The 14657-nt window shown below is 60.0% G+C and overlaps 1 protein-coding gene across 4 annotated transcripts in view; it reads left to right on the forward strand.

Annotated features, from left to right (window-relative positions):
- Positions 1–12858, forward strand: part of PRDM16 (PR/SET domain 16) — a 355063-nt gene extending 342205 nt beyond the window's left edge. For all 4 annotated transcript variants that reach the window (XM_074379953.1, XM_074379954.1, XM_039473778.2 and 1 more), the window contains exons 13-17: positions 623–792; positions 1081–1255; positions 5465–5695; positions 6483–6657; positions 7994–12858. In XM_074379953.1, the coding sequence (XP_074236054.1) occupies positions 623–792; positions 1081–1255; positions 5465–5695; positions 6483–6657; positions 7994–8128 (886 nt within the window). In that variant the 3' untranslated portion in view covers positions 8129–12858. The remainder of the gene's footprint in view (positions 1–622; positions 793–1080; positions 1256–5464; positions 5696–6482; positions 6658–7993) is intronic.
- Positions 12859–14657: the final 1799 nt, after the last annotated feature.

The following is a 14657-nucleotide window of genomic DNA, read 5'->3' on the forward strand; positions in this document are numbered from 1 at the left end:
GGGGAGGCAGCCGACAGGCAGCAACGTCCAGGGCAGCCCCCAGCCCTCCATTGATGGATTGGCAAACTGAGGCCCCAGTTGAGCTGAGGCCTGCCCAGGGGCCCCAGCCACCTCGAGGGGCGGAGGAGCAGGGTGGCAGGGAGCGGGTCTCAGCCCCTCCACCTGGGAAACGGGCCCTGCCCGAGTGTCTTTCCATGGAGCAAGGCCGCCCTCTGGAGGCCGTCAGGAGCATGTCACCCTCTGCCCACGGGCCTGGGGGCCAGGGAGACCCAGGCAGCAGAGGGCAGGGAACGCTGGAGGGTCAGGGGCACCACATGCCCAGGGGACATGGGGCACACTCTGGCAGGATCTGCCACTCACGTAACAGTAGGAGGGTGAACCCCTGCTTCTTGAAGCCAGGGCTGTTTCTAGGGATAGCTTCCCGGGACGCCTTTGGCTCTCCAGCTCCAGAACCAGCGGCCTCCGGGATATGGCAGGCCAGTGTGGCAGACGGGGCGTGGGGCAGAGGTGGGCAGGGCGCAGGGCAGAGGTGGGCGGGGCGCAGGGCAGAGGCGGGCAGGGCGCAGGGCAGAGGCGCGGGCTCCCTTCCCACCATGCGCTGAGGGACGCGTGTGCCTTGCAGGTGTAAGTACTGCGACCGCTCCTTCAGCATCTCCTCCAACCTCCAGCGGCACGTCCGCAACATCCACAACAAGGAGAAGCCCTTCAAGTGCCACCTGTGCAACCGCTGCTTCGGGCAGCAGACCAACCTGGACCGGCACCTCAAGAAGCACGAGCACGAGAACGCCCCAGGTGGGCCCGCGGCCGGGAGGGGCCCAGAGCACCCACGTGGCAGGCCCCACAGAGCGGGGGAAGAACAGGGTGGGAGCTCCGGGAAGCGGGGAGGGCCACAGGCTACACCTCAGGAAGCCAGTAGGCACCCCTCAGACCCTGGTCATGAAAGAGAACCCGGCACTCTCCAGGTTCCTGAGAAACCTGCCTCCCTAGGAGCGCCCAGGTGCACACTGCTCACAACTGGTTTGCTCCAGGGATGGGGGGATTCAGTGAGAGGCCACCCCTGACACTCCCGCCCCTCCACAGTGAGCCAGCATCCCGGGGTCCTCACGAACCACCTGGGGACCAGCGCCTCCTCTCCCACGTCAGAGTCAGACAACCACGCACTTTTAGATGAGAAAGAAGACTCTTATTTCTCGGAAATCAGAAACTTCATTGCCAATAGTGAGATGAACCAAGCATCAACGCGAACAGAGAAGCGGTAAGAAAACTAGCTCAGGCTGGGGAAGGTCTGGGCCCAGCCAGCAGCCCTGCGTGGCCACGTTCAGAGGGCGCGCACCTCGCCCAGCACCACCCCTGGCTCATCTAGATAGGCACGGTGGTGGCCTCAGAGCAGAGGGTGAGCCTGGGCCCTGGGAAGCTGGGGAAGCTGTGCCCTTCACCTCAGTCCCTCCCGCAGAGAGTGAGGAGCGTTTGCACCCCTAGCTACTGACCTCACTTTTAACATGTGTGTGCAAAATGCCAGCCAGGTGACCGAGCTGCCCACAAACTCAAGGACATTTTGATTTAATCTGAGGCACTAAAAGTTTCCAAACCAAAATGCTGCACCTTTAAATATACTCATGTACACACATACACATGTGTACACATGCATGCACCTACAGGCATACATATGTATGCATCTGTGTACACATACGCACAGATGCACACACAGGCACGTGTATACACATATGTCTACATGTGAAGTGCATAAATACAGGCATGCACATGCACACAGTGTACATAATACGTGAATGCAAATGTGACTGCATAGATCTACGTGCATGCATGTGCACACATGCAAGTATGTACATGTACCGTGTGCGTGTATACATCGTGTTCAGTCGTGTGCACACATGTGGCTGCCCGTGTACACAGGTGCATGGGTGTGCATGTAGACAGAGCAGCAAAACAATGGTAGAATTCAGATTCAGAAATGTCGGAGCGTGTTCTCTGCAACCTGGGCTCCGTGGGCCTCACTTACTCTGGAGGAGCCTTCAGACACCCCAGCAGAGCTGCCTCCTGTGTCAAGGCTAATGCCAGGCCAGCTGGCGGAGAACTGAAGCTGTTCCAAACTCCAAGAGGCCCGATCCCGATTCTACAGAGGGGAAAACGCGGTCCGCAGAAATGGGTGCCTTGCTCAGGCCCAGAACCTGCAGCCGGAGCCCAAGCTCTTACCACACTGGCCATGGTGGTCTCAGGCTCCATACCCACAGGTCCCTTCTCATGCCCCACCACCTCTGGCAACTGAAGGAGGGCCCCCTGGGAGCCCATCCCCTCCTCCAGGGCAGGCTTCGTCTTCCTGACATTGCCTCTAGGAGAGTGGGGGTACCTGGGAAAGACGCATCCAAGCAATGAACACAGGAGGCAGCTGGACACTGGCTCTGGCAGAGCCACACCCAAATCCGTGCCCTCCTAGGAAGGCAAGCTCACCTGCAGGGCCCTCGGTGTCTTCATCCACAAGAGCCCCGGCAGGCTCTGAGGAGGGGGCAGGCTGAGAAGCTGGCTCTGGGCCATGGTCCCCATAGCCTCACCCCACCCTGGTGCAACCCCAGCTGTTTGGCAGCCCCCACGCTGTCCCCGCATCCCCTGCAGGGCTCCAGGAGCAGTGACCTGAAGGGACCTGAGCTGGGGCCACGCTGAGACAGCTGGGTGGGACCCGTTTGTGTTCCTGCGGCTACATGTCATACCAATGAGCACCCTGGGCCAGGCCTTACCTACGCCCCACAGCCGTGTCCCCAGGCTCGTCCTGCTGTGACAGACGATCCCTAAACTGCAGCTCCCAGCGCAAGGCCAGGCGAGGAACAAGTGAAGATCCCTCGATGGCATCCTTGCCGGGGTGGGCCAGGATCTGGACAGCCAGGCCCCCATGCTCCGAGCTGGGCTGGCAGCCCGGCTGCTCTGTAGGAGGCCCGCCAGGACAGACGGCTGTCTCCAGGAGGAAGAGGCGTGGCCGGGCCCCCCTTCGCCTTTGCCAAGGCCCACAGTGCCGGCTCCTCACAGCCCTAGGGGTGGGAACAAGGGAGGCTCGCCGCACCTCACGACATACGGGCAGAGCTGGCCTCACCCAGGTCCCCAGAAGGCCTGTCCTGCTGAGGCGAGGTCCCCGGGTCCAGCTGGCCTCGTCCTGAGAGCCCCCACGTCACTGTGGAAAATGAAAACAGGGCGAGATGAATGGAGGCAGCCAGTCCCTGGGGTGGCAAGCATGTTCCCCGGGCCTCCTGCAGAACCCGCAGCCCCGGCCTCCGTTCCCCGGGCCTCCTGCAGAACTGGGCCCTGCCGGTGAGAATACAGGCCTACGGCCTCCTGGCCCTGCAGCCCCGTGAACCCCCGAGTTAAATTCTGCCCCCCAACATTCCCGCGTGGAAGTCCTGCCCCCAGTGCCTCAGAACGGGACTCTCGTCAGAGATAAGGTGGTTAAGGAGGGGTTTAAACTGAAGCCACACTGGGTAGAGTGGGCCAAATCCAGCGGCACCGATGGCCTTGAAGAAACGGAGAAACGGAGAAAAACGCAGGCGGAGAAGGCCGCGGGGAAACGGTGGAGGTCAGGGCACGTGTCTCCCAGCCAAGGGCTGCCTCAGAGGCCACAGAGGGCCAGGGGCCTCGGGAGCTGGAGAGAGGCCAGGGACAGATTGTCCCGCAGAGCCTCAGAAGGAGCCCGCCCTGCCCTCGCCTGGGTCTGGGACTTGTGGCCTCAGAGCTGTGAAGGCTCCATGGCCACCACTTCAGGCTCCCAGTCTGTGGGGCGCGGTTCGGGCAGCTCTGGGAAACGGCCTGTCCTTTCTGTGAGCTGAATCCGTCGCTGGGCCATTCTGAGTCCATGCCAGACACTCCCCACCGCGACACTAGAAAGCCCCTGTCCAGCTGGCGGGTGGTCCACGCAGACCCACGTGGGCCACGAGGTGAGCTCTCACGGTACATACAAGGAGCCCGGACTCTCACTCCTCCGCGTGGACAGAGAGGGGCAGATCCTCGGGTCATCGAGGGGGCACAGGCCCCAAAGACAAAACCTCACCCGAGGACACCTCACCAGCAACCAGGGTGAGAAGCAGGGCCCGGATCCCAGAGGCCCCAGGGCTGAGGAGATGGGCATGTGTGCAGGACACTCCCGGCCCCAACCCCGCGACCAGGACCAAGGAAACATCCTCAAGGCTGAAACCGGCTGAGGTTCCGTCCATCCCGGAAGGCAGAAAGACGAGAGACGGAGACGGCATCCGTGGAGAGCCAGGAAGCGAGGGCCTCCCAAGCCCAGTTCTGTGCACGCACGCGAGTCCCAGACGCGGAGACTGATCACTCGGGGACACTGTCGCTTTCTTGCTTTGATGCCAAGAGCAGGACCCCTGCCTCTCCCCCAGACCATGGGCACCTCCCGGAGTGGGGGCAGTGCCCCCTCAAGGAGGGAGGACAAGGGGTGGCCCTGGTGCCCCGGGCGGGGCAGTCGAGGAGCCACGTGTCCTCCCTTTGCTTGGGCCCTCTACCAGCGTGTCCAGCACCTGCCCAGGGACCCTCGGCTCTCCTGGGGCCCAGCCCACCCAGGACGCAGCTCTCGGTCCTGAACTTGAAGATGAGCCAAACTCTAACGGCTCTTTCTAAAAGACATGAGAACGCTCGGCCACGCCCACGCATGCTTTAGGGTTTTCTTTTAGTACTGAGGAACCAGAGTGGAGGGGTCGTGCTGGGCTGCAGTGACCCTGAGGGAAGTGAGGACGGCTCTGAGCAGCAGGAGAGCCCCCCGCAGCCCTGGTGCGTTCAGACTGTTGACAGCAGGCTTCGGGCCCTCCCTCTCCAGATCCCAGATGTACCTCCAGGGCCCCCAGCTCTCGGTGGGTGCCCACCTCCTCAAGTTGTCAGCCTCAAATCCTCCCCTCCCAGCCTGCCCGGAGGGTGCCCCTCATGCAGTGTATACATGGGTGTACGTGTGCAGGTGCACAATACAGGCATGCATGTGCACACATGCACACACATGTATACAATGTGCACACAAACACATCTGCACAGATCTACACACGTGCATGTGCACACATGTGAGTACACACATGTACGGTGTGTGCATATGTACATGTGTGCATAGACGGTCATGTGCCTACACGGAGATGCAACACCCGTGCTGCATGGCCAGTGCAGGGCCAGCTCCCTACAGGGCTCTCACTGCTTCCTCCCGTACCCCACCCTGGTCCTGGTGTCCTCCCGGCTCCCACCACCTGGAGTGCTGGTCCGCCTCTCCTGGGACCACCCCAAGGCCTCCGTGAGTGTCACTCTGCAGAGTCAGTAACCGGGCCCAGGGACCCGTGGGAGCTCCCTCAGGAAGGAGGCTCAGGGTCTTGGGGGGAGGCGCAGTGGGGGGCAGAGCCGAGTCACCAGCCTTTCGGGGGGGTCCCTGGCAAGGAGAGAGACCCCCGAACTTGGCCTGTCTTCTCCTGTGTCATTTCAGGCCAGAGATCCAGGATGTGGATGGCAGTGCCCAGTGTCCAGGCTTAGCCAGCGAGAAGCAGGAGGACATGGAGGAGGAGGAGGAGCTGGAGGAGGACGATGAGGACAGCCTGGCCGGGAAGTCGCAGGACGACACAGTGTCCCCCGCACCTGAGCCCCAGGCCACCTACGAGGATGAGGAGGACGAGGAGCCACCTGCCTCCCTGGCCGTGGGCTTCGACCACACCCGAAGGTGGGGGCAGCCATGTGCTCCGGGACGGGTTGGGAGGGAACATGTTCGTCCATCACGAGTGGGACCCCCTTCTTCAGCCACTCGTGAGCCCATCCTAGGCTCAGCCCCTGCTCCAGCACAGCTACCTGAGGGCCTCCGCACACAGGCCAGGGCAAGGCTGGGCCGGGGCAAGAGGATCAGGGGCCCTCAGCCCCCACCCACCCCAGGGGCCCTGGAGGCTGGAAGCAGAGTGCAGAGCGGAAGGCATTGCCCCGCCCGGGGCTGACACAGGCCCCAGTCCTGCAGCACAGCTGCCTGTCAGCCTAGGACAGTGCGCACAGCACCCAGCGGGTTGTGGGCACAGGGGCCGAGCACCCACCATTCTGTGGCGGCCAGAGCCACTTCCCCATGTCCTCAGTGCTCGCCACCAACATGGGCGACACTACCAGCATCCCAGATCCCCCTGGAGAGGCCCTTCAGAGGTGGCCTTTCCTCCCCAGTCTGGATGCTGCCCCTGAGTCCTGGGAGAGGGGACCCCGGGCCTGAGCTGCCTGGGGTCTTGGAGAATCGAGGCTCCCTTCTCAACCCTCCACCCGCAGGACCGGGGACCCTGCCTGCTGCCTGCTGCCCGCGCACGCACTCACCCCCACCTGCCCCTGCCCTCTGTCCATGTGACTTCCCATCCAGGCGTCCGTGTGTCCATGTGTCTGTCTCCCTGTGCATGTGGCTGGCGGAGATGCGACAGTGTCGGGGGTGGCCGAGGCCAGGCGGCTAACAGCAGGCCCCCTCTCCCCGGTCGTTGGTGCAGGTGTACTGAGGACCACGAAGGCGGGCTGTTAGCTTTGGAGCCGATGCCGACTTTTGGGAAGGGGCTGGACCTCCGCAGAGCAGCTGAGGAAGCATTTGAAGTGAAAGATGTGCTTAATTCCACCCTAGATTCTGAGGCTTTAAAACATACACTGTGCAGGCAGGCTAAGAACCAGGTAGGTACCCGCCAGGGCCCCGCCCCCACCCCACCTGGCCTCCTCCGCCAGAGGACACCCAGCACTCACCTCCCGCTGAGGCCGTCCCAGGCCTGGGGAAGCTCAGGTCACTGCCAAACCCCCAACCCTGCATCCGCCAGAGAGGCCCCCAGCGACCACCACCCCCCGAAAGCTGGGGCGCAGCAGGGAGGGGCTGAGCACCCATGACCCTGGCAGGGCCCTCACGAGAGAGCTCCAATGACCCTGGCGGGACCCTCACGAGGGAGCTCCCTTGTGGACATGGCAGCTCACCTTCCCATGGTCCTCAGTGAGAAAGGTCTGTGAGCAGGTTTCCGGCCGTCCAGCCTCCTCCATCTCCCGCCCACCTCTGATCTGGGTCCCCGTGGCCTGCAGCCAGGCTTTTCCCGGGGTGGTCTCTGCTTCCCAGCTGGAGCTGTGAGGTCAGCGAGGGCGCCAGGCTCCACCCCAGGTGCTTCTCAGCTCCTCTCCTTAGGGCAGGTGTCCCCGGGGCCCTGCCTCCCGTTTCTCTCCAGCCTGTAGGGACTCGGGGTCTCGGGCAGCTCTCTGCAGCCTCCCAGAGGGAACAGGCCCGCCCCAGGTCTCAGCAAAAGCCGTCTGCATGTCTGTCTTTGTCTTTTACTAATTCTGTCTGGAGTGTTAACTCTGGCGGGACCGTGTTGGGCTTCCCCCCGTTCCTGCCCTCAACCCACACACGACGCTCCCCAGGTCCCGTCCCCACCTGCCCTGCAGCTGGGGCAGAAGGATGTCCCCTGTGCTGCCTAACGCCTGGGAACACATCTGTACTTCCTGAGAATGTCCCCGGCCCAGAAACGCTGCCCATCCCTGCCCCAGAAGCAGCTCTTCACCAAAACAGGCATCCCCGGACACGGTGACTCTTGTTCACCCCCAATTCCCAGGGCCCCTCAGACCGGACGTGTGTCTGTAGTTTCTGCTGATCTCCAGGTGAAAACTGCAGGGGGAGGGGTGGGAAGGAGAGGAGGCTTCGGGGGGAGCACCCTGAAGCAGCAAGGAAGTACGTGTGCACCAGGCCCCTCACCGGCACCCCAGTCCTGGCAGCCCTCCTCCCTCCTGCTGTCACCCCTGCTCACGTCTTCCTCTTCCAGGCTGGGGGCACAATCTGGGCCTCTTAGTCCCTTTTGCTCCCTCTGGCCCCTGTGGACCAGGGTGAGGTCGAGTCAGGCCAGGGCCTCGGGAAGCTGGGACCAGACAAGGCAATGCTCATCCTGTCCCCTCGATTACCTGCCTGTCCGGGACGGCCCGCCCTGCCCCCGTGCTCACCTGCCTGTCCTGTGTGTGTGTCATCCCTCCCTGCCAGGCGTATGCAATGATGCTGTCTCTTTCCGAAGACACTCCTCTCCACACCCCCTCCCAGGGCTCCCTGGACGCTTGGTTGAACATCACAGGAGCCACGTCGGAGTCTGGAGCATTTCACCCCATCAACCACCTCTGACAAGCTGGGCAGCCGAGGGCCAGCGGCCAGAGCGAGGGCACCAGCCGCGGAGGATGGAGGTGGGCGGGGCCCCGGAGAACCCCGTCCCTGCGTGTGACCACTCCTCAGCGTCCTCCCCACCCGCCATGCTTCATTCTGACTTTTCCAATGGAAACTCAGACCCCGAAAGTCCCTAAAGCAGTCACAGAGTCTCACCATCTCCCAGAATCAGTCTTGAGAACACTTGAGTGGCGGCCCTGCAGGGGGCCATCCAGGGACAGCCCACGGAGCTGCCTTGCAGAACCAGCCAGTGGGCAGGTGGACGCGCCACTGAGACAGAAGCTGGCGGCTGCAGCCACGGCTGGGTGCCTGCGTGGGGCCTCGGAAGGGAATGGATAGACGGGTGTGCTCAAAAGAGAGAGATCACTCACGTGATTTTTATAATGAAATGACAAGAATAACCCTTTTGGTAATCGTATTGACTACAGAGTCTATTTAAGCATGTGGTTTTAAAAATAGACAGTATTTTTTAAAAATCAAAAAATGACTTGCAAATTGTTTTTTAAAAGTAATTTTGCATTGCTTTGAAATTTGAGCTCATTTGCAAACCCGAGTCTGCCTGGGAACCCGCACTGTGCCTGGGTGGGTTCTTTATACTGTAGATAATGGAGAAATTTTCTATCTCTGTCCTTATTTGTATAAGCCAAGGTGACACTGGGTGCCCCAAGGCAGAACAAGGGGCTTGGGGCCATGCCCGTGAACCATGCAGACGGCCGAGGAAGTCTCAGGGTGCCCTGGGCTGCAGGCCTGCCCGAGGCTGGGATGGAAAGCATGCCTGCCACCACGTGACATGGAATTGGTGCCAGAGCCACCACGTGAACTTCAGAGGAATCCACTGGCTCCCACCCAAGACCCCTCAATTCTATGGGGAAGTCGAGGGCCCCTGGCTTGGGTCCACCATGCAGAGGTGTGGCCAGGCACCCACCTTCCTTCGCTCCTCTGTCCCTGCCTCACTCGACCACTGCGCACGGGACCCCACCACCGTCTTCTGAAGGCAGGGCGTTGGCCACGTTCCAGGCCTCCCACCTCCCACCCGACCCCCGCCGCTCCGGTATCCTCCCCGTGGCTGCCCTGCGAGCAGTCCCAGCAGATCACTCCGGGCCGCCAAGCCCGCCAAGCACCCGTGCCTGAGACTCCGGATGGACGACGCCGTCGCCACTTCGCTCTCCGTGCGGGTTCTTGGCGAGACACGGCTCGAGAACAGAAGGGCGTCGGGGGACCCTGCCGCAAGGAGCAGAGACAGCACAGCCCCGGGGCCCGGCCGCCTCCCTCTCGGACACAACTTCTCCACTCAGATGGGCTTTAAATTATTCCCATAGGGGCCAATTTCAAACGATAATTTTTTTCCCTGATGGAATTTACCTTAATCTGTATATAACTTGTAATTTTTTTCTAATTCATTTCTTTTCTTATTTTATTTCCTCCTTAACAGTATTTTTGGCATTAGACATTCTTATTGTGAAGAAATGATGTTAATATAAGTATCTGGTGAAGGACCAAAAGTGTGTACTAAGGTTGTGTGTTGCGTGGGGGTGGGGCGATTTTTAATGTGCCAAATACCCCCATCCCCCCACGAATCCTGCTGTCACTGCTGCCGTCTACCAGACAATCATATGTTTTTGTTAAATTTGCGTTTCAGTTGCATTTGCATTTAAGGCAAGTGTTCTATTTATTTCTTTTATTGTTTGGAAGAGAAAATAATGATAGTGTCCCAACAAGAAGAGAAAAAACAACTGCCCCAGTTGCCCTTAAAAAAAAGCAGAGAGCGTAAATGCAGACAGGAGTGGTGCAGGCCGCCTTGGCGTGGCTTTGTGTCACTCGTGGACGTCTCAGGCTGTCCCCAGGGGCGACAGGAGGTGTCCTGGCTGCTCCAGGCCAAAAGACAATCGTCTCTGTGGGCGTCGGGTGGTCCAGGCTGGCACTGAAGACGTCATGGGGAGGTTCCTGAGGGCGACTCGACCCAGTGGATCACAGTGAAGGGGATTCCTCCCACGCCAGATCTGCGCAACGTGGCAAGACAAGACCCCACCTGTGAGTGCGCTGCAGCCACGTGTGGCCTGCGGAGACCCCCCCAGGGCAACGGGGGAGCTGCTAGCAGAAGAGCCAGCCAGCGTGTCGGGAAGGATTCAGGCTCTGCAAACACAGCCGCTCAGCCTCCTGGCGCGTTTCCGCAGCATCCCGTGGGTCAGACCCACCAGGTACCACGTGGGAGTCTCCGCTTTCCCTTGATCTAGGTGGGGTTCTTGTAAAAATTCAACCTCAGACATAAACACCCCATTTCTGTAAACCCAAATTATATGATTTCTTCTGCGAAAGAGTAAGGTGTGTGCTTTTTTTGCGATGTGGCCCCATCTCTCTGACGTGGGACATTGGGACGGACGGAGCCCTCAGTGCGTCTTTCCAGCAGGAGCAGAGCAGGGAGGGGCAGCCCTTTCGTGGCTCTCTGGATCCACGTCCCATCCCGCCATCTCCAGCTGTCTTCCTAAGCATCCTGTCTTCTCTCTTCCTTCTTTCCTTCCACCCTTCCCAAGAGTCCCGGCTGCACATCTTCAGTCATGTATTCTTGTCCCCCTGAAAACAAGAGCAAGCCGTTTCTCCCGAGCCTCAGCCCCCAGGCCCCAGCCCTTGGCCTTTCCAGGATGCCCTGTTCTTAGAGCACCTGACAGAGAGCACTTACTTCCTGGGCTGCTGCACCCCGAAACGTGGCCCCGACACTCAGTGTGGCCCGACGCCCAGTGAGCCCCGCACTCCCGGCTTTGCTCTGCCCAGCAGATTTGGTGCCCAGAGATGGCAAGGGCCAGGGAGCCTGGTCCAGGTGTGAGAATTCGGAGATGCTGGCCTCCAGCTCTCACCACACCATAATGGGACCATGGAGCTGTGTGGTACGGACAGGGATGTGACGGGGCAGCCGGCTGTGTCCGTGGCCAGGGTCAGGGCTGCAAGCCAGGGGTCCCCCCGGGCCACATCTGCCCACGGCCCTTCCATTCCACCCGAATGCCGTCCCGATGCTTACTCCTTGGATCGTGGCCCCTCCATCCCCCAAGTGGAAATTCCAAAGGAGGCCACCTTGCACCTGCCCTCCGCTGCTCCTCAGACCCCAGACCCCAGCGAGCCAGTGTCCCCACCTCTTTCCTGCTCTCGTTCCCACGTTGGGCGCTCCAGGTGGCTCCTCTGTGGGCCCAGCAGACCCTTCACGAGTGGGACCCAAGATGTCACTGACTCCAAACCAGAAGGGCGAGCCCCTGCACCCTGCCTGGGGCCCTGGGGTGTGGAGCGGTGACTAGGGTGGGCATGGTGTGTCCTGTGAGACTGCCCAGCTGCAGAGGCCGCTGCCATCCAGACCCTGACTGGCCAAGACCTCCACATCCTCTGAGTCTGACCCTGGAAATCCAAGGGCCCTGGAGTCTTCTGCCTTCCCTGCTTCCCCGTGAGCATCTGCAAAGCCCTTGCCTGAATACATATCACGTGTTTTAGACTCGAAGCCTCGAAGCACTGGATTGCGGTGCCCTGCCCCTCTGTCCCCTGTCCCCCTGCCCAAGTGACTGAAACCTACTGAGCTATATTCACTGTGCTGTCCTGGGGGAGGGAGAGGAGAGCTCCCCTGCACTGCAGCCTGGTGGGGGAGGGCAACGCTCCCCTCCCAGCCAGGGACGCCAGGACACAGCTGCTCCTGGCCAGTGGAGGTCAGCCGGGTATCAAAAGCCATGAAACTGTGTCTCTGTAGCAATGAGTGATACTGTGACGAAAATGTTCTTGCATTCTTCCGAGAAGGGTTCCTCTGCTCCTTCCAATCCATGTTTGTGTTTGTTTTGTTCTTTTCTGTCACTGATTCGTATTACCACTTTTGGAAAAAAAATAAAATAAATAAAGGCAGCTTGAGTTTCCAAACGTGCGATTCACTTGTGAACAAAAGTCACTCAAACGATCGCCCTCAGTGCCGCGTGCATTGCCTCTGCTCTTTCAGCCCAAGGGACGCCGAGCCCTGGTGTCAGAACCCGTAACTTACAGCGTGTGTGCGCACTGACTTTGTCCCTTAAGGTATATGGAGAGGATCCTGCGGAATCACAGACCTGTGCCGCCCGCCACCTTTTGCCATTGTTACGTTACAGATTTGGTTTCATTTTTGTTTTTTTCCTTTTAGAACTGTATAGCGTTGAAAAAGAAATCAAATATAAATGTCTGGTTTTCCTATAACGTTTAAAAAAGACCATGGAGAAGGAGGCTGGCGCTCAGCCCATGTCCCCCTTGATTGTAAATTGCTTCTGTTCTGTTTAGAAGTAAACCGTGCATGACTCCTGCTTAAGCGGTCATTATCGTGTCTGTTGGTGAAATTTTTATTAAAAGGAAAATTCCGTAGATGCACTTATTGAACATGTGATTAGGACCGACGTCCGAGACTAGGGGTCCTGAACTGCCGGCACAGAAGAGGGGCAGTTCCCAATTCATACGGAAACCGCTGTGGGCGAAGGATGAAGGAGACGTGAAGTGTAGGGAATCATTAAAGTAACAATATTGCAAATTTCATTCTGACGCTTGTGATAAAAGACAAATGTACTTGTGTAGAGAAATTTCCTGAAGATAAAGCCTAGGAGAAGCTGATTTTGAGGTTAATGCTGTAGACTAGGACTGTATACCAAATGTAATCTTTCCAATGCTACAATGAATTTATACATGAGATTGATATGCAATAAATCTGTGTGCTTTTCTAAGTCTCGGTGCCTGCGAGCTTCATTGCGGGAGAGGCCCCAGGCCTGTGGAAGGGAGAGGAGGAGCGAGCCAGGGCTCGGCTGAGGTCCAGGCTCCCTGGCCTTGACTCAGGGGTCCCAGGGCCAGGCCCTGATGCCATTGCTTTGCTCCCTCCACCGTCCAGGGCAGGCTCCTGGCTATTCCCATTTTCCAGAAAAGAACAAGCTCAGGAAGGCATCAACTCCGTGGATAGCCCCTCAGCGACCACGGTGACCTGCAGGTGTGTCCCTCCCCAAAGCAGGACGGCCTCCAGATGCGGCAGTCTCCAGCGTGTCCCCCAGCTGTCCCCGCCTCCAGGTGCCGGGGACCCAGGGCCCCCCCCGCAGGCTTCCTGGGGATGCAGCCTTCCCTCCTGGAGGTGCTGGGGGAACCCGTCCCCCCCAGCAGCAGTCCCCACGCTTTTCAGCAGCAGGCACTGCTTTTGTGGCAGACTGCTTTTCTACAGACCAGGGGAGGGATGGTTCGGGGGTGATTCCGGAGCGTTACATGTAATGCGCGCTTTATTGCTACACTGATTACATCACAGGATATGACGAAACAATTCTACAACTCGCCATAGTGTAGAACCCGTGGGGGTCCTGAGCTCGTTCTCCTGCATGGTCCCATCTGAGGGTGATGGAGACAGAGAGATCATCAGGCATTAGATTCTCATAAGGAGCGTGGCTCCCTGGCAAGCGCGGTTCACAGCAGGGTACCAGCTCCCGTGAGAATCTCCAGCAGCGACTGATCTGACGGGCGGAGCTCAGGTGGTGAGGTGGGTGATGGGGGTGGGTGTCTGTACCGAGGGGGCTTCACTCCCTCACCCGCTGCTCACCCCACGACGTGTGGCCCGGTTTCTCACAAGCCGTGAACTGGTCCTGGCCCACGGCCCAGGGTTTGGGCACCTCTTTCCTAAGGGTGCCCCCACCCCGCCAGCCTCCCTGGAAGCTGTGTCCGCTCACACTTCACACGGCCTGAAGCTGCCTGATAGGGGACAGCCCCGTGGGGTGCAGGGTGAGCAGAGGCCGGGGCTGGCGCAGACCCAGGACCCTCGGGGCTTCTCTGGTCTCCCGCCCCGGGTGCCCTTGGATTCCTTCCTGAGGCCCTCCTGCCTCCGGGAGACACTCCATCCTCCACCCCAATTCTGCCCTGACCCAGAAGCCTAGGGTGGGTAAACCTCAAAAGCCCGGCCTCCCAGCCAGGACTGCCCCAAACCGTCCCACTCACGCAGGTCCCCACTGGCTCTCTGCCGACACAGAGGTTAACTGATGTCACCCAGGCACCCAGGAGGCCCCTAGGCCTGCAGCCTCCAGGCTGGCCGGGCCTCCACCCCCACCATAGCCAGGGCCTCTGTGTCTCCTGGGCTCCCTCCTGAATGTCTCTGGTGGGCCAGGCCTCTGGAGCTGTGCCCCCCCACCCCTCCCCTCCCTTACCCCCCAGCGCCTGGAACACAAGCCAGGCTGGGGTTTTGGGGAGGCGGGCAGTCATGACCCACATGTAGTCAACAGCTTCGCTTCAGAGTCAATACCGTGGGCCCTCGAGTGTCTCTCAGCAGCATCTTCTTCCGAGGGCCCCTGTCTGAGAGTGACCCAGGCTGGTTATAAAACTGACATTTATGATGCCTGACACCTGCTCACTTCAGCCCATCACAGCTACCGCCTTTCCCATCTCACCTGCCTGAGCCTCCCCGCCCCACTCCCTACCCCTGACCCCTCCATGCCACCCTCCTCGGCCACTCCAGCCCCCGGGGGGCAGCCCCGAACTC

The sequence above is a fragment of the Saimiri boliviensis genome, chromosome 11 (assembly GCF_048565385.1).
Source record: "Saimiri boliviensis isolate mSaiBol1 chromosome 11, mSaiBol1.pri, whole genome shotgun sequence".
Classification (NCBI taxonomy): domain Eukaryota; kingdom Metazoa; phylum Chordata; class Mammalia; order Primates; family Cebidae; genus Saimiri; species Saimiri boliviensis.